General features: G+C 50.3%; 1 protein-coding gene across 1 annotated transcript; it reads left to right on the top strand.

Moving 5' to 3' along the window:
- Positions 1-2351: 2351 nt before the first annotated feature.
- Positions 2352-5165, top strand: LOC144819162 (vomeronasal type-2 receptor 26-like). Its single transcript, XM_078677134.1, has 2 exons — positions 2352-2448; positions 4243-5165. Exons 1-2 carry the CDS (start codon positions 2352-2354, stop codon positions 5163-5165), a joined length of 1020 nt encoding a protein of 339 aa, XP_078533260.1.
- Positions 5166-23615: the final 18450 nt, after the last annotated feature.

Below are 23615 nucleotides of genomic sequence, written 5' to 3'. Positions count from 1 at the left end.
CCGGACTTCACTGGACCGACCACAGCTGCGTCCACTTCAGCTTCAGAAGAACCACGACCCACCACCACCCGCAACAGGCCCCTCGCAGGAGCTGGAGCAAGATCACCGCAGAGCAGCTCACCGCCTCACTCAGCCAGAACCCTCCCGCCAGCACAACAGACCCCAACGAGGCAGCCCGCAACTTCACGCAGTGGCTGACCGCCTGCGCCGACGACCTCGCGCCACTGAAGAACCCCCCCAGCAGACCCAGAATCAAGAAAGCTTCCTGGTTCACCGACAAACTCAAGGACTCAAAGAAGCACTGCCGCACCCTCGAGAAAGCCTGGCTCCTCGACCAGACCACAGACAACATGACCGCCCTCAAACACGCCACCCGCAAACACCACCAGCTTATCCGCACCACCAAGAAGACAGCACTGATGGAACGACTGGACAACAATGCCCACGACAGCAAGGAACTCTTCAGCATCGTCAAGGAGTTCTCCAACCCCAGCACCGGCAACAACGACATCACTCCCTCACAAGATCTCTGCGACTCACTCGCCTCGTTCTTCCACCGCAAGATCCCCGACATCCATAACAGTTTCGGCGCACCACCCACTCACGGTTCCCAGGGCTTTTGTCCCCCTCGGTCAGGTACAAGCGGCTCTTGTCGGGGGCTGTCTGCTCCCATCCGAGCCTGGACCCTCCGCAGCGCTTGGCTCTCCCTGCTTCAGGTGACAGTCCAGCCAGGGGCCCCAGCCACCCAACACCAGTGTTTCTCCAGCCTGAATCACATGCGCGTTTACGTGCCAGGTCTACTGTTCTAAAGTCAAAATAGTACTACATCATTTAGTATAAAGCGCTTCATAGCGCACTGCTGTCATTCAGAGAGCTGTAAATAGCAGGTGCTATAATTACACGGTGCAACAGCACAGATACAAAAGAAATAAATAGCGTGGGGAACTGTGTAAGAGAAAGCAAGCTGTAAATCAGTGTTGCAGGTAAAAAAATGTCTTCTAATGTGTCACCAACTATTGCTGCAGACTTCATCCCCCGAAGGCCGTGCCAATCTCCCGGCATTTACTGCTAGATTTATCAAAGACCCGTTTGGCGAGTCTTTTTATAGCGATTCATACGGAATCGCTATTAAGGACTTGCAAAACGGGATTCATGTAGGAATTGCAAAAAATATTGCGATTCTTACATGTTCCTTATTTGCGATTAGCAATTTGCTAATCGCAAATAAGGAATAACATGCGAATGCATGGGGAGTTATTCCTTATTTGCGATTAGCAATTTGCAAATAGGGATGCGATTTCAAGGGTGCAGGGGTGTCCAAAGGACACCTTGTAGCACCCCTGAAATGTGAATTTAAACTGATGTTGTAACATGCAACTTAGAAAAATGCATTTAAATGCATTTTTCTAAGTTTTCGCTATTCACCACGAGGTTTGACTTCGTGGTAAATAGCGGTCCTAAATTGCGAATTCGCAATTTTTAAATGTTTCATGAATAGCATTTAAGGAATCTCTAATAGAGATTCCTTAAATGCTAATCCTCGCAAATTTGCGAATTCTTTATTAGCGATTTTTGCATTTGGGATGATGAATCCCAAATGCAAAAATTGCACTCGCAAAGGGCCAGATTCTCAGAATCTGGCCCTTTTGCGAGCGCATTTCGCATGATGAATCTGGCTGTTAGTTACGGAGCCTCCATGGTAGCAGAGAAGAACCCCCAGTTCTGTTGGCTATATTTTTAAAGAAACTTGACTTAAAGGTCAAAAATCCTAAATGATAAAAAACATACCCGTGTAGTGGCAGTGGAAAGGGGGCGTTTTTCACCTTTTCTACCTAGTTACTTATTCAACTAGCCACACGGCTACCCGGCCGACCATCTTCAGCCTTTATTTAATCAACACCGCCACCCCAACTCCTTACTTCACATTCTATTCCAGATGCCTGTCTCGCTTTCTCTTTATATACAAGGTTACTGAAATTATGCTGCAATGGAAGACCAAGTTAAGTGGCAGGCTAAATTAAATTATGTGGGAAGAAAATAAAAAATATAAGGTGCAGTGCAGGACAATCTGTGGAACTTGTATTCCACTATTTTATCATACAATATTGTCAAGCATTTGCAATGCAGTAGGTCTCACATTCACACGATTTTAAGATATTAATATAGAAAATAACAATGCCTTGTATTTATGTTTTAAAACCCAAAGCATAAATAGAAAGCATTGTCATTTACAACGCCAATAGCTCAATAGCGTGTGATTGCGAGACCTATTGCATTGCAAATGCTTGTTGTTTTAATCTTACAATATCGTCTTCTTTCTCCTAGACCCCCAGCTCTCTGTGCTGTGACAGATGCCCCCTGGAACCAGAAAAGCCATCCAGAACGACCAACCAATCTGCTGCTATGACTGTGTGTCCTGCTCAGATGGCGAAATGTCCAATCAAACAGGTATGCAACCTATATTGTTAGTACAAGAAAAAGTAGCTGGCACCTGGTACCTGTGTGGTGCCCGAGCAAGGACTTTGGTAAAAATTAACGGGCTGGAGGGTCTCAGTCCTGGCATCCACACCTGGCAGTCAATTGTGAGAGGGTTCTATGTCTTAACCCCTTCGCTGCGGGGGTAATTCCCATGCTGTGCGGGGGCGAGGGGGCGCACAGCACCCCCATGCTCATGACGACGGTGTTCCTGTGCTCATGACGAGCTCAGCTCATCACAGGTGCACCGGCTCCCGTGGAACGCTCAGCACAGCAGGGGAATTTTTCCCGCACCTGAGCGTTCCACGGGCCATGACGAGCTGAGCTCGTCATGAGCACCGGAGCGCCGAGGCTCATGACGAGCACAGCTCGTCATGAGCATGGGAGGGGTTAAATATACCTTTCTGATAATTTTGAAAATATCAGGCTTCGAGATGATTAATGTAAAATACAATAATTAGCATATGAATTATGTTGCACATTCACTAAATTCTATTACACATTATATGTCGCATTAATATATATATATGAATAATTGGTGGGTTTTCAAACTATAATAAAGCAAACATTATATGTTGAATATGTGCTATCAATCCCACAAAAGCAAAAAGAACAATTGATGGATGGAATGCTGAACAATGTCATACATTCACCCCAGTACAGAGATCTGGGCCTAAATCCATCATTTTTTTGCTCACCATGCCATTCCAGTTTGGACCCAGCCATATGCAAATCAACATTGACCCTGTGCCCCATGGGAACAGTCCAGCCAGAACTGCCATGCCATGTCTTCCCTGGACCGGAAACAAGCATCCTGGGACTAGGTTCGGGGTATAACCCTCACCAGCCAGGATAGCTTGAATTTAGTGGCATGGACAGCATGGGACCCACGTCTGGGCATACCCGCCCCACTCGGGGTACCCAAACAGCCCAAGTGCAGAAAGCCGCGGTTTCTGTCCTAATTCAGTGATGGTGGGTGCGCACACTGCTTCCATGGAGACCACTCCCACTGTGTCGCTGGTGCTATGCTGCAGGATCCTTCTCGGGCACAGCCATGAGGTGCTGGTGCAGTAAGAGCAGCCTGTAATATCCTTACCCATGTTGTGACCTTGTGACCTGGTGACTTAAGTTTTCAAATTCCTATTATTTTTCCCTGGCACAGTGGGAGTTATATCTGAACAATTTGCAATGCACAGATCTGTATTTGAATGATTTCTTAATTATTTATATTTTAGGAACCATTTCTGGCTGGCCATCTTGACATAGTTCATGGTTTACTGGAATGTGTAATTCTGCATCCCTTTACACCATCACCTTGTGCAGAGCTTTGGTTTTGTTGTGCGAGCTCACTACCAGAAGGGAAGAACACAGACTTCGGAGCCCAGTTTTTTCTTAACACTGGTAGTAACTGTTCTGCTGGGTTTGGAAGAAAGCTCAGGTAGTGCAACAGTGTGGAGTACCTAACTCTCCCATCACTACTGGCCCATGAAAGCCAGACCATGAGAATTCTCTTAGAGTGGTGAATGAAGGCGTAAGGCATAAATGTGTTGATATCCACCAATCATTAGTCAACCTTAAATTCAACTTAGGGGTTCAAGTGCAAAATCTTATTGCAAATATTGAGCGACAACATGATATTCCCTGAACCTGCCCAGACCATGCCACAGTGCCTGGGTTACTCTGCCAATGGTCTCACTGCAACACATAGCCCTAAAGTTTATATCTAAAACATAAGACTAATATTATAATGTATTCAATTGTTTCCAGATATGGACAGTTGTATAGCATGCCCAGAAGACCAGTGGTCCAACGAGAAGAAAGACGCTTGCGTCCCCAGAACCATTGAGTTCCTATCTTACGACGATCCCTTCGGTGCGAGTTTGGCTTTCATCAGCGTCTCCTTGTCAGTAATCACTGTTGCCGTGCTGGCAATCTTCCTGAAACACAGGGACAGTGCAATTGTGAAAGCTAATAACCGGGATCTCACCTACATCCTCCTCCTGTCTCTCATGCTTTCCTTCCTCTGCTCCTTGTTATTTATTGGACGTCCTCAGAAGGTGACCTGCCTCCTCCAGCAGGTTGCCTTTGGGATGATTTTTTCTGTCGCTGTTTCCTCTGTTCTGGCCAAAACTATCACCGTTGCCATTGCTTTCAATGCTACAAAGCCCGGCAGTAAGTTACGAATGTGGGTCGACTCCCGGATATCCTTTTGCCTTATCCTTCTTTGCACACTATGGGAAGTCATCATCTGTACCGTGTGGCTGACCCATTGGCCTCCATTCCCAGACTTTGACACAAAGACTGAATCTGGGAAGAAGATCCTGCTCTGCAACGAAGGGTCTGTCACTGCGTTCTATTGTGTGGTTGGATACGTTGGTCTTCTGGCTTTGTTGAGCTTTATGGTGGCTTACAAGGTGCGGAACTTACCAGACAGTTTTAACGAGGCTCAGCACATCTCCTTCAGCATGCTGGTGTTCTGCAGCGCCTGGGTCGCCTTCATCCCAGCCTACCTGAGCACGAAGGGCAGGTACATGGTGGCTGTGGAGATATTCGCCGTTCTGGCCTCCAGCGCTGGACTGTTGGGCTGCATATTCATTCCGAAGTGTTACATTATCTTACTGAGGCCAGAATTAAACACCAAAGAACAACTAATGAAAATAAAAAATCTGCACCAAAGTAGAAAGCTATGAGCAGCTCTGGGGTCTTCTATGCCGCATTGCATCACATAAATTAGAGATCAGAAAATGGGACGTAGAAAAATATCACATTTGTTATTTAGAATGTACATTCAAACACTGCCCAGGATGCTCCATCTGCTTCAGGAATTCAGAGCATATAGTTAGAAAATGCAATTAATCTAGAAAATGAAATTGATGTATAACTATTCAGCAATGGTAATTTGTTATAAGAATGTATATCTGTATTGACAGAAGTCACTGTTTCTAACCTCAACATTCTAATTTTATTGATTCAGATCTAGGCAGAGATCAACAATATTCACAATTGTAAATCATTACAATTAAAGGTGAAGAAAATAGGCCTGAGAGTCTCAGTGCAACCCTCACAATAAATACATTGGTAAAAATGATTTTAAAAACTTGTGCGAATTATAACAAACCAATTCATCGGGAGGTGACTTTGCTAGGGCAAGCAGTCTGTCAGTTTTGAGTATGTTATATTTAAGATACAAAGGTTTTAAAAAGAGCTTTCTAGCCTCCTTCACCGGTGTAGTGGTACAAACTAATGAATGTGCTTAATTTCCTGTGTCCCTCCATTCCAAAGTTCACACATTCCAGTCGTCTTTCCTTTATCAGACCAGTGCTTTTTGAAATTTTATAAATTGCCCAAATACCATACGCGATGTTCACAGAAAACTTTAAGTATTCTTGATTCTGTTGAAAAGATATACTGTCAGAGTAAGGCTGATATGTTCCTAACAGCGAACAGGAGTATAGCTGGTTCTGGCAGCCGTATTTTTTAGAAACACACGGGGCATATTTACAAGGGCCATATCTCCGCTCTTTTGGCTTTTAAAGCCAAAAAAGCGGAGGTAAAAATATTGCCCTATTTACAAGAGGGTGATAACATGCATTCACGCATGTTAGCACCTTTTTACCTGACACCTCCCTTTGCATCTCTAATGAGATGCAAAGTGGGCGTCACTGGGCAGGACAACTTTGTACATATCGCTGATGTGCACATCGCGATATTTCAGGGAGGCCCAGGCATTTTTGCAGACGTTAGTTTTTGGAGAAAACCGCTGTTTTCGCCAAAAACTAACGTCTGCTAAAATGCAGACTTAGCTATACTTATCATAGGGGGTGGATTATGCTGATACGATCACATGGTCGTGACAGCAAGGTTATCGCCGTTTTCCATTGAACATCGCTGGAAAACCAGCGATGTTCCATGGAAAACATCGCTATCGCTGGGAAATTATCGCCCTTGCGTTATGCGTTGTTAATACAGCGCTAGCATGGAGATAATTTTCTGCGATAACTATTTTCTCACTAGGCGCGGCCAGCGATACTTATCGCTGCCGCTTGTTAATATGCCCCTTTGAACTGTGCTGGTGTCCGCAGCTGCAAGGGGGCAATAGTGCACTGGAATTGCACTAGTGCAACCTTGAGATTATCTTTAAAGGTAAACACTCTTACTTTGAAAAGGTTCCTACCTCAGCTTAGTTTAACAATATTATCTTCAGGAGAAGCTTTGCTTCAAATAAAATTAAAACAGGCCATTTGCTTATGGGAATACGTTCTAGGGCATGAGATAAAATAAGAGGTACAATTGCCCTATAAATATCCAAGCGGGTTATAAAATGTTGCCCATCGGAGGAACAGTACAACTTTTTTGAAGAACCTATACGAGCTACTGCCTTAAAGCCTCTCTGGAAAAGAAGAGATGTGTTTTGTAGAGACTGAGAAGAGCCCCTTCCGTGGTATGTGTATGTTTGCACTCTATCCAGTGGCCTTCCAGCCAACCTCTAACTAACAGGGTCGCCCCTTTCCTCTAAAAGGCAACGCCCTGGTCTTAGCAACATTAATTTCCAGAAAGTCATCCTCCGCGTACTCACAAAGAAGATCGAGATCCTGCTGAGGACCAATAGGCGTGAGATCAGAGATGACTACGTCGTCAGCATACAATAGAACATGCAAACTATGAAATGCCATTTGAGGAGGAACATTATTAACATTGTTAAAACAGTCTGATAAATCACTAAGATAAATTGAAAACAAAAGAGGAGCTAAAATACAGCCCTGTTTCAATCCATTTTGTGTTAAAATCCTAGGATTCAGCTGCTTGTCCCCCCCCCCCGTAAAAACTCTACACCAGGTGGACGTTTGAAGTGCAATCATACGTCTTAATAAATCACTTGGGATCCCCAGATTATCCCGTTTTCTCCAAGGGTAAGCCTATCGACCCTATCAAATGCTGTCGCGAAATCAACGAACGAAGCCTCATCCAGCGAATTCTATTTGTGACCTGGAAAGCAGGAAGTGCGTGGACGGAAGACCGAGCAGAGTGAACACAGGTCGCAAGATCTGCATGACCACAGAGGGGCATGACCGCGGGTCTACATGATCTGCATGAACACGGATCTGCATGAGCATGGATCTGCATGAACTGCATGAACACTGATCTGCATAACCATAGGTGCATGACCGCGGTCTACATGATCTGCATGATCGCGGGTCTACATGATCTGCATGCACATGGATCTGTATGATCTACATGAACACATATCTGCATGACCTGCATGACCAGGGATCTGCATAAATACAGATCTGGCATGAGCACAGATCGGCATGACTGTAGATTTGCACGAACACTGATCTGCATGATCTGCTTGACTGCGGATCTGCATGAAGACAGATCTGCATGATCTGATGAACACTGATTGTTTTCACTCATTTTGTCATTTGCCCTCAATGAGTTCGTGAGTGAGCAAGACAGCATTTATAGCACCCAGATGCAGTGAAAGACCTCAAGGAATCCTAGCAGAACACATTTAAGAAGACACGGTCCTGGGGAAGGACGAACAAAGAAAAATCAAGAAAGCAGCCAATAAGATTATAGAAGAAGGCCGTCCAGTGAGAAGCCAGTGCCCCAAAGCCGACCAACTGGTAAGAATGTGTTGTATTAGAGAGAGTAGCTCTTGGGGGCGTGGCTAGGCACGCAATGGCGGCGGTCGCAGGCGGGTAGAGCTCCGACCCGAGCTCCGCTTCCCTAGGCCGTAAATCCGCTACAATTATCCAAAGCAGGCTAAAAATGCAGGCTGAGCGCTGAGACTACACCCTCCACCCACCTGCCAACTCTGGATCGGAAGGGACAACGACAACCGCTCCGGCGCCTCCTGAGGGCACCCAGCCGCACCACGAGCCGCCTGACCGGTGGACGGGACCACGCGAGGCCGAGGCCTGCACACGCACATTAGGCCTGAGGATAAGACCTACGGTGCAGGACACCGAGGACCCAGCCCCACTGTTTCGTGCCTAAGCAAAGGCGATCCTGCACCCGTTGCTGCGGCCGTGGCCGCTGACCTGCCGCTGGGTCCTATGCGGCCCCAGCTGCGCACAGAGCCTGTGCAGGACCCAGGGAGCGCTGCCGGGCGGACCGCCGGACGGGAGCCGAGCCTGGAGGAGGTGGGGCCCGCCCTGTACGCCTGTCCCTGACTGTTGGACGGCACAAACCCTCCTGATCAAGTGAGCGATGTGCAACAACTCTTGCCTGGGGCCTCTCTGAGCCGTGAAGCCCTGGCTACTAGGGGAGAGAGACTGCAGAGGACTGAAGATCCTGCGAGGGACTGAGGCCCACAGACAGGGCCTAAACTGAAAACCAAGCTGCCTGGGACTGGCGAGTGAGGTGAATCGTTGAGCCGAAGAGGAGCTAGACACTACTGATGGTCACCGGAGCCCCGACACGTTGCACCCCCCACCGACTGGCACTTGGGGAGAGGGCGAGGTGAGAGGGAGTGCCTGTTGGGAGTCGGCGGAGGCCTGGTGCTAGGCAGTGTGCGACTTCCTGGGAGACGCAGCCTCGCGCTGCGGACTGGCACGGGACCCCGCACGCCGGGGGCGGAGGACGGAGCTCTCCCCACTGTGCCTGCGAGACTGGGAGACTGGGACCTGAAGTGGAGACGCGTCGCCGCGACGGGGGACGCCTACATCCCCTGCCCGTCCAGCCACTGCGCAGACGATTAGCACCGAGGATCGACGGCCTTGGGGAACTGGTGCTGACGGCGGACCCTATGACACGGACAGCGCTGCGAAGAGACTGGCGGCAGCCACACTTCATGCACTTGTAACGGGAACGTGGATTATCCGAGCCACACCAACAGACCACGCACTAAACGGACACGCTGTGAGGTAACCGCTAACTGGCGCACACGCCCAGACGCACATAACAGTGACCAGGCATTTGAGGACATAACAGCCGCTATCGTCTAGGACAGGCGAAGCTCAATAAAAGAAGCGCAAACGGAAAATTGCCGGACTGATAGCCCTCCAGGGCCGCAATAACCCAGACTTCGCGACCATGAAGGCGGGTGCCACGACGACTCCCACCACTGACAACTCTTGCGAACTCTGCGGGGTCTGGAGGGGTGAAGACACGCACTGGCACCGGAGGTGCACAACTAAAGGGAAAAACAGACAAACCACCGAAGCAGATGGAAGCCGACCTAGTGACAACGAAACTGGACACAGTACTCGCCGCCATGGAACGGCTGGAGGAATCGCTCCAACAGACTCGCACCTCCCTAGAAACCAAAATAGACAGTGTGGCAATAGACCTTACCCACCTGAGAGCTCACCATAAAAACTTGCAGACCGCACCACCACACTGGAGGGAACAATGGCCGACCTCGAGCCTAGGGTCGCCCAGACGGATAAACACGTCAGAGACCTCCTGAACAGAGTGGAATTTTTAGAGGATCGCGCCGAGGATGCGGAAGGACGGGCACGGAGAAACAACATCAGACTTGTCGGAGTACCGGAAAGATGGGAGGGGAGAGACCCCACGCAACACGTGTAGGACTGGCTACGCACGCTGCTTCCGGAGGGCACGCTGTCACCGTACTTCGTGGTGGAGCGCGCACACCGAGTACCAACGAGACCTCTCCCCACAGGCTCCAACCCCAGACCATTACTTCTCCGGATCCTCTATTACCGAGACCGTGACACGATCTTGCGTGAATCCAGGAAATTGGGAGACATCCAGATTGACAATGCCAGAATAATGCTATTTCCTGATTACACAGTGCAGGTACAGCGCCAAAGACACTCCTTCCTTGATGTAAAGAAGAGACTGCGACAAATAGGACTCAAGTACTCTCTCCTCTTCCCCGTCAAGCTAACAGTGGTAACACAAGATAAAACGCATTTTTTTACCAGTCCACAGGAAACTGAGGCCTGGCTGGATGCTGGCGTGGACTCGACGCCCAGACGAACGCACGGATCCACTACAACGACGCGCGCACGAGGTCTGCGGCGACGCCGCAGATGCAGATCGTCAACAACCCGCCCGTCACAGGGGGCGGTGGGACATTCCCCACCTGCGGAACAGGTACTACAGGAACAACAAGATGCTCTACGCAGAGTTACGGAGATCAGCAGTTCGCCATCGTCGAGCCATGCTCCAGATATCAGCCCACAGACCTTTAAGAGCGATGACGAGGAGATCTACGGTATCCCAGACTCCCAACAATCTGCGGACCAACCAGACGTCACACTGCAAACGGCGGACATGATCGCCTGAGGGGTCCCACTGACTCACAGAGAGGAGAACCTGGCCGGACATTCTCGGCCTGTACAAGCAGCCGGGTACTCGCGGGTCTGTGACCCTGAGACGACCAGAGCGAAACCTCCAAAACATCAGACGCAGGTGACGGAGAAACGCAGTGAGTATCACCCCAGGGGTTTTTGCTCGCTGCCACGATACCGGACTGGCGCCCGCCCTGCTGCCTCAACTCATTGTACCTAGACTATTGGTATCTGCGCCGTGCTCACGGTGCGTGACAAAACATGACTTCCTACACTATGCCCTGCTTTGAACGGTCACGCATGAGGCGAATTGAGACGGGGAGGCCTAGCGCAACGCCTGCTGAAGAACGCCTATTTGTTGAGGCCTGGGAAGGGTGAAAGCCTTTACTATCACGCACACTGTTGCTATACCGCAACTGTGCCTAGCATACAGCACCCCATAGAACTGTAAGGTTATCTGTCTCACTTGAGAGTTTGGACGGCGGCATGTTTAGCAACCGACCTTTTGGTATTACTTACCGGTATGGACGTTTCTGACCTGTTATGGTTTTGAATTTATGTTCCTATGGTTTTCATGAGGATATCTGTCAATTGGTAACGAGACTGTCTTACACACTGCCACGAGGGGACATGCGGGGGGTCTGGAAATGGAGACATGCTGGGGGAGAGGTGGGCTGGCAGAACTGGGTACACCTAAACTGATACGATAAATGCAATAAAGCTGTGTACTTGGAATATTAGAGGCATGCACACACCGTCACGTAGATACCAAATCTACTCCTACCTCAAACGCCATCACGTCCACATAGCTCTCCTACAGGATACGCATCTGAATAAAGGGGAGGTGCAGGCGCTGCGCCGCAGGTGGCGTGGACAGCTCTATGCCACTGAATACTCCTCATACGCACGCAGAGCCGTGTTGTGGGTAAGACCGGGGACTCCCTTAGCAGTTACGTCCTCACACATAGACCCGGAGGGTAGATTTGTGATCATTATGGGTAGACTGGATGGGCAGCCAGTGGTTCTGGCATCCTTGTACTCCCCCAACACTGACCAGGGAGGATTTCTCATGCAGCTGTCAGAGAAACTGGCGCCCTGGCACGGCATACCTTGGCTACTGGGGGGCGGCTACAATTGCATATTGGATGCCACGCTGGACCGCTCCTCCCCGCCTCAAGCCGGCGCGCCAGCGCTTGGAGCCATGAGGGCGCTTGCCAACTGGGCAACGCAATTGGACCTTCATGACGCATGGCGCACCCACAATCCCAACACTAGGGCGTACTCTTATTATTCGGGGGCACATACCCTGCATGTACGCCTAGACAGATACATGGTCACCGCTGAACTACTGCCCCTCATCAAGAACACCCACTACATGGGCCGTACCCACTCTGACCACAACCCGCACGTATTAGATATACCATGGGAGCGACCGCACCTGCCCATTCCAACATGGAGATTACAGCCCGCAATGCTCATAGATGCTCCTTTCCGGGACTCCCTTCTCACACAGACCGCACAATACTTTGAGGAAAACACAGGCACAGCGTCCAGCCGCCAAATCGAATGGGACGCCTTCAAGGTAAAACATTGCCTGGGCACACAAGGACACATGCGGACGCGACTAGAGAAAGACCTAACAAGAGTAGAAACTGACCTGCTCCAACAGGAACAGGAGGCAGGGGACGGAAATAGGGACCATTACTTATGGCTCGCGCAGAACATACAGGATTGCTGGAGCGACTCCGCCACATTAACTATGCTGCACACTCGGCACGCACACATCAACACAGTGACAAACCAGGGAGGTTGCTGGCCTGGCTCATTAAACAAGAAGACCGCGCAGCGCCTGTGACTGCAATATGTCCTGAGGAGGGTGGGGTGGTATACACACAGAGCAGAATTCACGAGGCATTCACGAACCATTACCGCACATTCTACCGCTCTCAGCTGCGAGTACCCGAGACGGATATCTCGGAGTATCTCTCGGGCATACAGATACCACGTTTGACCATCGCGCAACAAGGCGACCTCGGAGCGCCGCTCACACCTGACGAACTGTGCACCGCTATCTTTAATCTATCTAATGGCAAATGCCCTGGCCCGGACGGACTGCCTGCCGAATTTTATAAAGCCTACTCCGACGTCCTGATCTCCGCACTGCTCAAAATGTACACGGCTGCGGTGGAGGACTCCTCTCTCCCCCTCACGCTGAATGAGGCCAATCTTATCTCCATCCTGAAACCTGGCAGAGACGGCGCATGCCTGGGCTCTTATGTAATGTAATGTAAATGTAAAGTGATACTTGTATAGAGCACTACTCACCCGCAAGGGTCTCAAGGCGCTTGTACGAATACCGCTGTGGAACCCATCCTGGCTTTCCCTGTGAGGTGTCCACTCCTGGGCACCCCCAAGGTGGAGGCCAGGCATCCTTAGCATTGTTGGGGCCGTTGTGGAGATTAAGCAAGCTATTGCCCAGAGTTGCAGAGTGGGACTCCATGATTGGAATAGGCACTGAGGCGAGAATTATCAGGTCCGTGGAATTTTGAGCCCAAGACCCGCCGAGGCGGGGAATTGAACCCTGGTCCCGGGCCAGACCTCTGCATCAGGGTCTGCCGCTCTAACCATTGAGCAACACTTCTCCTATCGCCCTCTAGCCCTACTCAATACAGACTACAAAATAGTTGCTACAGCCCTAGCCCAACGGCTAGCTCCCTTGGTTCCCACCCTTGTCCACCATGACCAAAACGGCTTCATACCCACATGCAGCACCTCTTCCAATATACGCAGACTGTTCAGAGTGCAGACATATGCCACCCAACACTGGCCGAGATCGGGGTGCCTAGTGCTGGACCTCGAAAAAGCATTTGACTCCGTAGAGTGGCCCTACCTCAGAGCAATACTGGAAAAATATGAATTTGGAGAGGACTATATCGAGATGGTCGGGTTACTATAACGGCGGCCCACTGTGCGTGTATGCACGGGATGGCTACTATCTGACACTGTTCGAGTGTGCAGGGGGACCAGACAGGGCTGCCCCCTTTCTCCGCTGCTCTTTTCTATGGCCATAGAACCACTAGCAGCGCTACTGAGAATGCGGGGCGCAGAGTGGGGTATCCCACTAGCGGACGGTACACATGTGGTCTCACTGTACGCGGACGACCTGCTCCTATATATCAGAGATGTGACATGTGTTCCCCAGTCTTTATCGACAATATTTAGCATCTTCGAAGCCATGTCGGGACTGAAGGTCAACTGGGCCAAATCAGGGGCATATCCATTTAGCCCGGGAACGCAGGAGTGTGAGATCAGCCTTAGTGATGGACGGCTCGCCTGGTACCCCACCACATTTAGGTACTTAGGGATACGAATCTATAGGACTCCACCAGATATACTGGAGGGGAACCTGACTCGAACCATCTCCTCGCTGCGCGCACAGATGGCTTTCTGGAAGACTCTTCCTCTGAATGTGCCCAGCAGAGTAGCGCTGACGGAGATGATAGTCTTACCGAAACTATTGTACTACTTCGCCAATATTCCGACATATATACCGACCCGAGTGTTTCGCGAATTGGAGACCCTACTCCGGAGTCTAATCGGGAACACTGGGAGACCCCGTGTAGCACTAACGAAGCTATACGCACCCACGGAAGCTGGGGCCTTGTGGTCCCCAACCTGGAACTATATTATCTGGCGGCACAACTGCAGTGGGTGTCGGGCTGGCTCAGCGGCAGAAATTTGGGAGATACTGCCACGAATGTCGACGCTTGGACCCATGTGCAAATATGCACGCTGTTCCACCCCTTGACCAGAGTCCCCTGCCCGTCACAACTACACGTGGCAGTAGCGCAAAGATGCTTCCTGCGCAGCTTAAGATTGACCCGAGAGGTGCGCCCGTACGCCCAGGCGCTCCCCTTGCTGGGCACCCCGCAGGGGGTGGCGCAGTGACGGAAGCCACGCTGGAAAGATGGGTGCAAGCGGGTGTGGAGACAATAGGGGATCTGTACGCAGATGGCGCCTTGCTCTCCTTTGCAGAGCTGGCCAGGGACACTGATCTACCAGCCGGACAATTCCTCCTCCACGCGTCCATAATATTCACACTCTAAGACACATGGGGCGACATATCTGAGGAACCACCAATGCATCATTTCATACAATACCTCCACGTCATGGGCAACGGCTCCCATGTAGTTCACTGGCTAGCACAAGCCCTATTGACACACACACAATACTCTACCCAACAACTCCGTGATAAATGGGCGACAGACAGAGGATGGGAATGGACGGACAAAGAATGGAAGATGGTGCTGGCCAGCCCCGTCAACATCCCACGCAACGCCCGCTTTAAAACTATACAGTTCTATATCTTGCATCGAGCATACCTGTCGCCAGACAAGATAAACAGATATTTCTCGATTACCACTACTGGGTGTCCGAGATGCTTTTTGGCCGGAGCAGACCTTCTACATATGCTCTGGACGTGTCCTTCTATTCAAACATACTGGACTACGGTCACAACTCTACTAACACTCAACATAGGCAAAGAGATACCACACACATGGGAGGCTTGCCTGCTGGGGCTTTATAAAAAAAAAACTGAATAAGGTACCGGCTAGATTCTGGGATCTGGGAACTGTCACAGCCAAGCGCTTGCTCACCAAGCGCTGGAAACAGACTGAACCCCCTCATGCTAAGCACTGGTATGCATCATTTACCAACTGGGCAAGGGCGGAAAGCACCACCCTCCACCGAGAGGAGACGGCAGGCATGAGGAAGTTCCCCATAGCACAACTCTGGGATGACACCTTGCTATCCTTCCAGCGAGCGAGTCTAGACCAGGGCATAACATAACCACAACCTTCTCAGAGCCGACCTTGCACACAAAGCATAACAGTGAAGCACACACCCGCGATGGCACACACACGACCTGAGCGCGTTGCGGGAAGGCGTGTCTCCCTTCACAGAGGGACACTCTCATGGTGTTGCATCACAATCACTATATAACACCCCCATGCCCATGACCCAGGCACCCTGATTAAAACCGACCGCCGATGGTCCTTTCCCCCCTCTCCTTAGAAACACCCACACTCCGCAAGACCCCCACCGCACAACAATCTGGTAAAGGACTCAAAGACAGATCTCCACAGCCACACATTGACACTCATTATGACGCATTCACTTCTCCATATCCTCCTCTTAGTTTCGTATTCAAAAAGTTTTTTTCTTTTTTTCCTTTTCCCTTCTTGTTCATGCCCCCCATTAATACGTGTAGTTTAAGCGGACATTTTCCTCTCTTCATTTTCTACACTTGGTCCCAAGCGGCCTCTCCAATAGCATCCTTTGTTGTGACACTTTGACATCCCCAACATGGATAGATTCGCTATAATCTGGTATATATTGAATTAATTGTCGCAGACTATCCGACAATTGATACCCCTGCATCACTAATGCACTTGACAGCGAGTCACACACAGACGGATGGGGAAGATTAGAGATGGGGGCGTCGCTGCGCGGCCATGCCACCTCGCGCCACCTCTCATCCTCACATTCCAGACCGTGAGGCTATCCCATGAACAGGCCTGGTCATGGGCCACTAAGGGACCCAATAACAGATCATAATCTGGGTCAGTGCATGGCGCATTGGAAAGGGATAAATCCAAAGCCCAATAAAAAGTAGGCAAAGCAAAAATTTGGTCCATAACTCATTGTATGTTGCATAGATACATCTTTTTGATCTAGGAGATTTAGGACTGTGGCGCGGTGGAGAAGCAGACCAGGACAAAGTTATAAGGGTTCACGAGTTTTGGGTTTTAATTATGTTTAACACAATGAATTGTGGAAACTGAAGTGGTCTTGTCCCTTCTGTAGTCTTCCAGCTGGGGTTCTCTTGGGCTTGGGAGGTTCTTGCCCCGCTCCATAGTTTGCCGGTGACTCAGTACATGGATGGGAAAAGAAAACAAAAACGGATTGTAAGGAAAGGGGTCTAGGTTTCTGGGGGTGTGTCGCGGGAAGCCACGGGGGTGTAGACAGTGAGGGAGGGGCAACTGCACCGTAACCTTCACCAGTGTGTTTGTGTTTTTCTGCATATACTTCTACATGCCTGATCTTCCCGTTGCATGTTAGCTGTAGGTGATATGTTCATCTTTAGGGTACAGAGAGCGCACCATTGATAGCTACGGCCCTGGCAGGCAACTGGCCTTCGACTTTGTATCTCGGCGTAATTGAGTGCCACCGAAGGTGGTGTGTGGTGTATACGCCGAGATACAAAGTGAGATGTGAAAGTAAATTGGACATGATTTAATGTAACTTTGTAATGTGCATATGCTGCTGAATAACCTGAATGCTTTATTTCTCATTTACAACAAGCATGATTGTAACTGTTTCGAACTGTTGAAAAAACTAATAAAATATATACAAACAAAAAATTAGAGAGAGTAGCTCTTCCATGGCTACAGCTGTAGGTGAGCTCCCCCAGCACCATTCACAGGGTCAGCAGGTCAAGCACACATGTTGTAGCCACAGTTGAAATGAAACAGTGACATGTATGTTGTAGTCCTATGAGGTCAGGCTTACACGTCACCGGAAGGACTCGAAGAGTTGAAGGCCGGTTGCCTGCCAGGGCCGTAGCTATCAATGGTGCAGCGGACTCAGGACCCCAGGGTGTAAAGCGCTCTCTGTACCCTAACGACGGGTGTCTTTCAGTAGCCAGTGGGTGTCAGGAAAGCCCATATTCCCTGGTTGCTTGAGGGCCAAGGAACTCCTGCGCCAGCACCGCCGCCTGATGAACGAAGGGACGGTGAACAAGCATCAGAGCTCTCCCCGACTCTTTAGGAAACTAATTGGAAAGATGAACATATCACCTGCGAACACAACACTGCGCACCTCTCTGGAGCAGGATGAAGCTGCCTGAAGAGATGAGGCTCACCCGGCAAGTCTGAAAGATCTGCAGCGCAGGCGTCACTGGTTCCGCTGATCATGAATGTCCCTAGTACCAAAGCTGAAGAGATTATGGATTAGCTACACCCCATAGTAAAGTCACCTACAGCTAACATGCAACGGGAAGATCAGGCATGTAGAAGTATATGCAGAAAAGACAATGGCAAAGCCGAGTAGTCTGGTGATGACTTCCGGTCTCTTGGCTTTTCCAAAGCTTGTTTTGTTTTGGTATGGGATGGTTTTTATAATAGATTGTTGTAAGAGCCACCAGGCCCTCTCTAAACACAACACAGTGGCTGAAACAAATCTTTTTTGGTAGCAAAAGCACAGGTAGCCATAGTGGCCCCTGACACTGAAGGGGACGTCCTTGTGTGTGGCTGTGCTCCTTGTGGAGGGGCAGACTGCTGTCACTCACAGGGGAGTTAGCCAATAGCTGAAGTGGGCTGACCCACTGACCTGAGCTGTGTGCTGCCATGGGCGGAATGTGAATGACACAATACCATGCCAGCGGATGAGGAGGGCGAGTGAAATCCACTGTTAATATCCCATACAAATACTTTCACTAAAAACAAATGGTCTTGGCTAATGTCAGGTGTGCAAAAGAGCAATGAGGTATGTTTCCTCACTCACAGAAATGCAAAGTGGATACAAATGCAATAGATGAAAAAATCTAGAGGAATAACAGCGTTGAGTCCAGTAACCGGCCAGCAAGAATAGTTCCTGAATGCAGAGAGTGTGGCAAACTTCTTCTATTCATACAGCGGGCCCAACAGAGGCGCCCCTGAGCTCGCGCCTGTGCCTCCCTCAGGGAGGTGAGCTCACGCCTGTGTCTCCCTCAGGTAGGTGAGCTCACGCCTGTGTCTCCCTCAGGTAGGTGAGCTCACGCCTGTGTCTCCCTCAGGTAGGTGAGCTCATGCCTGTGTCTCCCTCAGGTAGGTGAGCTCATACCTGTGTCTCCCTCAGGGAGGTGAGCTCAAGCCTGTGCCTCCCTCAGGTAGGTGAGCTCACGCCTGTGCCTCCCTCAGGTAGGTGAGCTCACGCCTGTGCCTCCCTCAGGTAGGTGAGCTCACGCCTGTGTCTCCCTCAGATAGGTGAGCTCACGCCTGTGTCTCCCTCAGGTAGGTGAGCTCACGCCTGTGCCTCCCTCAGGTAGGTGAGCTCACGCCTGTGCCTCCCTCAGGGAGGTGAGCTCGCGCCTGTGCCTCCCTCAGGTAGGTGAGCTCACGCCTGTGTCTCCCTCAGGTAGGTGAGCTCATGCCTGTGCCTCCCTCAGGTAGGTGAGCTCACGCCTGTGTCTCCCTCAGGTAGGTGAGCTCACGCCTGTGCCTCCCTCAGGTAGGTGAGCTCATGCCTGTGTCTCCCTCAGGTAGGTGAGCTCACACCTGTGACTCCCTCAGGGAGGTGAGCTCGCGCCTGTGCCTCCCTCGGGTAGGTGAGCTCACGCCTGTGTCTCCCTCAGGTAGGTGAGCTCACGCCTGTGCCTCCCTCAGGTAGGTGAGCTCACGCCTGTGTCTCCCTCAGGTAGGTGAGCTCACGCGGATGTATGAGGTTACAACGCATACCTTTACAACGCATTTTTTACACCGCAACATCCATTACAACGCACACCTTTACAACGCTTACCATTACAACGAATTCTTAAAAAATACCTTTACAACGCATTCCACTACAACGCATACTACATTTACAGCGCATACCATTACAACGCATTTCATTACATTGCAAATAAGGTAAGTGTTGGATAGTGTAGGGGTTAAAATTACTATTCTAACTCCAGGGGGTGCAACAGTAGGGAAAATGTTGGATAGTGTAGGGGTTAAAATTACTATTCTAACTCCAGGGGGTGCAACAGTAGGGTATGTATTGGATGGTAAGTTTTGCGTTGTAATGGTATGCGTTGTAATGACTGCGTTGTAGTGGTGTGCGTTGTAGTGTAATGTGTTGTAATGACTGCGTTGTAAATGTATGCGTTGTAATGGATGTTGCGTTGTAAAAGTTTCGTTGTAATGGTAGTGCGTTGTAAAAGTTGCGTTGTAAACGTTGTATAGCGCTCACGCCTGTGTCTCCCTCAGGTAGGTGAGCTCACGCCTGTGCCTCCCTCAGGTAGGTGAGCTCACGCCTGTGTCTCCCTCAGGTAGGTGAGCTCACGCCTGTGCCTCCCTCAGGTAGGTGAGCTCACGCCTGTGTCTCCCTCAGGTAGGTGAGCTCACGCCTGTGTCTCCCTCAGGTAGGTGAGCTCATGCCTGTGCCTCCCTCAGGTAGGTGAGGTCACGCCTGTGCCTCCCTCAGGTAGGTGAGCTCACGCCTGTGCCTCCCTCAGGTAGGTGAGCTCACGCCTGTGCCTCCCTCAGGTAGGTGAGCTCACGCCTGTGTCTCCCTCAGGTAGGTGAGCTCACGCCTGTCTCCCTCAGGTAGGTGAGCTCACGCCTGTGTCTCCCTCAGGTAGGTGAGCTCACGCCTGTGTCTCCCTCAGGGAGGTGAGCTCACGCCTGTGCCTCCCTCAGGTAGGTGAGCTCACGCCTGTGTCTCCCTCAGGGAGGTGAGCTCACGCCTGTGCCTCCCTCAGATAGGTGAGCTCACGCCTGTGCCTCCCTCAGATAGGTGAGCTCACGCCTGTGTCTCCCTCAGGTAGGTGAGCTCACGCCTGTGTCTCCCTCAGGTAGGTGAGCTCACGCCTGTGCCTCCCTCAGGTAGGTGAGCTCACGCCTGTGCCTACCTCTCAGAGGTGAGCGCGGACTGGCCGTCTCTCAGGTAGGTGAGCTCACGCCTGTGCCTCCCTCAGGTAGGTGAGCTCACGCCTGTGTCTCCCTCAGGTAGGTGAGCTCACGCCTGTGCCTCCCTCAGGTAGGTGAGCTCACGCCTGTGCCTCCCTCAGGTAGGTGATCTCACACCTGTGCCTCCCTCAGGTAGGTGAGCTCACACCTGTGTCTCCTTCAGGTAGGTGAGCTCACGCCTGTGTCTCCCTCAGGTAGGTGAGCTCACGCCTGTGTCTCCCTCAGGGAGGTGAGCTCAAGCCTGTGTCTCCCTCAGGGAGGTGAGCTCACGCCTGTGCCTCCCTCAGGTAGGTGAGCTCACGCCTGTGCCTCCCTCAGGTAGGTGAGCTCAAGCCTGTGTCTCCCTCAGGTAGGTGAGCTCACGCCTGTGTCTCCCTCAGGTAGGTGAGCTCACGCCTGTGCCTCCCTCAGGTAGGTGAGCTCACGCCTGTGTCTCCCTCAGGGAGGTGAGCTCACGCCTGTGTCCCCCTCAGGTAGGTGAGCTCACGCCTGTGCCTCCCTCAGGTAGGTGAGCTCACGCCTGTGCCTCCCTCAGGTAGGTGAGCTCATGCCTGTGCCTCCCTCAGGTAAGTGAGCTCGCGCCTGTGCCTCCCTCAGGTAGGTGAGCTCACGCCTGTGCCTCCCTCAGGTAGGTGAGCTCACGCCTGTGCCTCCCTCAGGTAGGTGAGCTCACGCCTGTGCCTCCCTCAGTTAGGTGAGCTCACGCCTGTGTCTCCCTCAGGTAGGTGAGCTCACACCTGTGCCTCCCTCAGGTAGGTGAGCTCAAGCCTGTGTCTCCCTCAGGTAGGTGAGCTCACGGCTGTGCCTCCCTCAGGTAGGTGAGCTCACGCATGTGTCTCCCTCGGGTAGGTGAGCTCACGTCTGTGTCTCCCTCAGGTAGGTGAGCTCACGCCTGTGTCTCCCTCAGGTAGGTGAGCGCGGACTGGGTCTCGGTGCAGGGAGGCCCCTATGAACAATTATCAGCTGAAGCTTTTCAACCACCAGGCCAGCACCTCAGTCCCACCATATCAGCCACATAACTTCCACCTCTCTGGGATTCCAAGGCATGGATTGCGTCTTCTCACCGTCATCCAAACCTGCGGCGGAAAGACTTTTTATGAAAAAGAAAGGTTATTCATTATGATTGTGTTGACTGTGCATTATCATATTTGAATTTGCAATCATCCTGTCACATAGAGCTCCCAAGGTACAATTAACATCACCCTTAGCCTTGCAACACAGGACACTCGTCTGAAGGACCTTTCAAAGACAAGGGAGGAAAGGACACGCTCTCCCTTCTTCAGGAGCTCAAGGAGGGAGGAAAGGACACGCTCACCCTTCTTCAGGAGCTCAAGGAGGGAGGAAAGGACACGCTCACCCTTCTTCAGGAGCTCAAGGAGGGAGAAAAGGACACGCTCACCCTTCTTCAGGAGCTCAAGGAGGGAGGAAAGGACACGCTCACCCTTCTTCAGGAGCTCAAGGAGGGAGGAAAGGACACGCTCACCCTTCTTCAAGAGCTGTTGTGTATTTCTATAGGTTCTGAATCAGTCCCCCTATTCCTGACCCTATTCTGGTTAAACTAACTATCAAGTTAACTAACAGTCAGCCCATGAGGCAAGAAATCCCCCATGATGCAGATACCGTTATCTGACGCAGTCACACTACGGCACAGGAACATGTTATCTGATTAGGTCATAACGCTTGAGATCTAATTAGACAAGCGACATTCCTCCAGCCCCTGATAAGGCATACGACGTTCTCATAACAAATCAAACCTATGACAACCTGGAAAATCCGTGCGGCCATTGTTTTGATTTCACAGAGAACTTTTGCAAAAGAATGTGCTAACGAGCAAGTCGTATGACATCTTTATTGACGTACCTATGTCCATCCTTACGTCAATCTCGGCACCTTTAAGGTATAAATATTGCCGACCTTGCCCTATGCAAACACACGCGTGGTGACAAGACGGAGCAGCCATACTTGCCGAAGCCGAGAGCAGAAGCAGACCCCACTGGCAGCAGCCCCGCCTTCCTGACGCGCTGAGAGACGCGCTGCTATCTCAAGCCGAGAGACCCAGCACCGGCGCTTCTGGGCAGCCCTCGCAGGCAGCCTGGAATATCGAGAGCAGAGAAAGAGATACCATTCCTCATTCATCCTAACTTCCAGGTACAGAACTGAATAACCCCTCACAGAGAATTCTTTAGTTATTCACTTGGCAAAAACAAACTTAACTTAAACTGTAACTTTCTATTCCCGCCCACGCATTAGACTTAGGTCAGGTACACGGGGTAGGCGTATTTAGAAACACCAGTTGAGTACGTTTAGTCAAATGTATATGTGTATGTAAATATATTTTAATCATTTTAAACATCATATGGCTCAGAAACCATATCAATGTTTTTACAGTATTATTTTATACTATTGCTTCTAATGTATGCACTTTACTTAACTATAAGTATTGCAATAATATCGATCCATTTCTCTTGTACGAGAAAAGAGACTGATCAATAAATAACACCTTTTATTGAACACGCCCGTCTCTTCCTTTTCTCTACATTCTGATGAGACTAAGAATGCACGTACTGACTGAGTAAAATAATTGCCTTGTGCTCACACGACTCTTGAGATTGACTCTTGATTAGGGGAGAGCAAAGTTGTCATGTTCTATGGTTGTCAGAAACTAAATCCCTTCTTGTCTAATCAGGGGAGTTAATCCTTCCTTGAACATTCGAGAAAGTTTCTAGCGAACTCTGAGCTTAGCTGGCAAACCCAAAAATTAAGTCTAGTATCGACAGTAGTAGACCTAGTTAACGTCTGGCCTAGGCCTTTACTGCTGTAGGTACTATTCCAATGCGCAGAGCCTATTGGGAAAATAGGAGCTACACTACATGGCGCCCAACGCGTTTGGAAAGGGCGATAAAACTAACGTAAGACATTTAGAGTAACTCAGTCGTGCTTTCTCACTCAGACCCCTTTTCCCAAATACTCCAAAGACGTCTGGAGTGGGTGAAAGGTTATAATATCCTCCAAAACCTCGCAGGTATGGTTTTTGGTCTAGTCAACGTTGAAGGATAAAACAGTTCCAGAATATTGTGCATCTAATCTCTGTTTCCATAAGAAACCTGATCTGCAAATAAAAATAATACCATCCTGTCAGTAAAATGGGAGACAGTGATGGAGAAAG

The sequence above is a fragment of the Lissotriton helveticus genome, chromosome 2_1 (genome assembly GCF_964261635.1).
Source record: "Lissotriton helveticus chromosome 2_1, aLisHel1.1, whole genome shotgun sequence".
Classification (NCBI taxonomy): Eukaryota; Metazoa; Chordata; class Amphibia; order Caudata; family Salamandridae; genus Lissotriton; species Lissotriton helveticus.
Note: the sequence above shows the minus strand (reverse complement) of the source record. Positions and strands in the feature narration are given on the sequence as shown.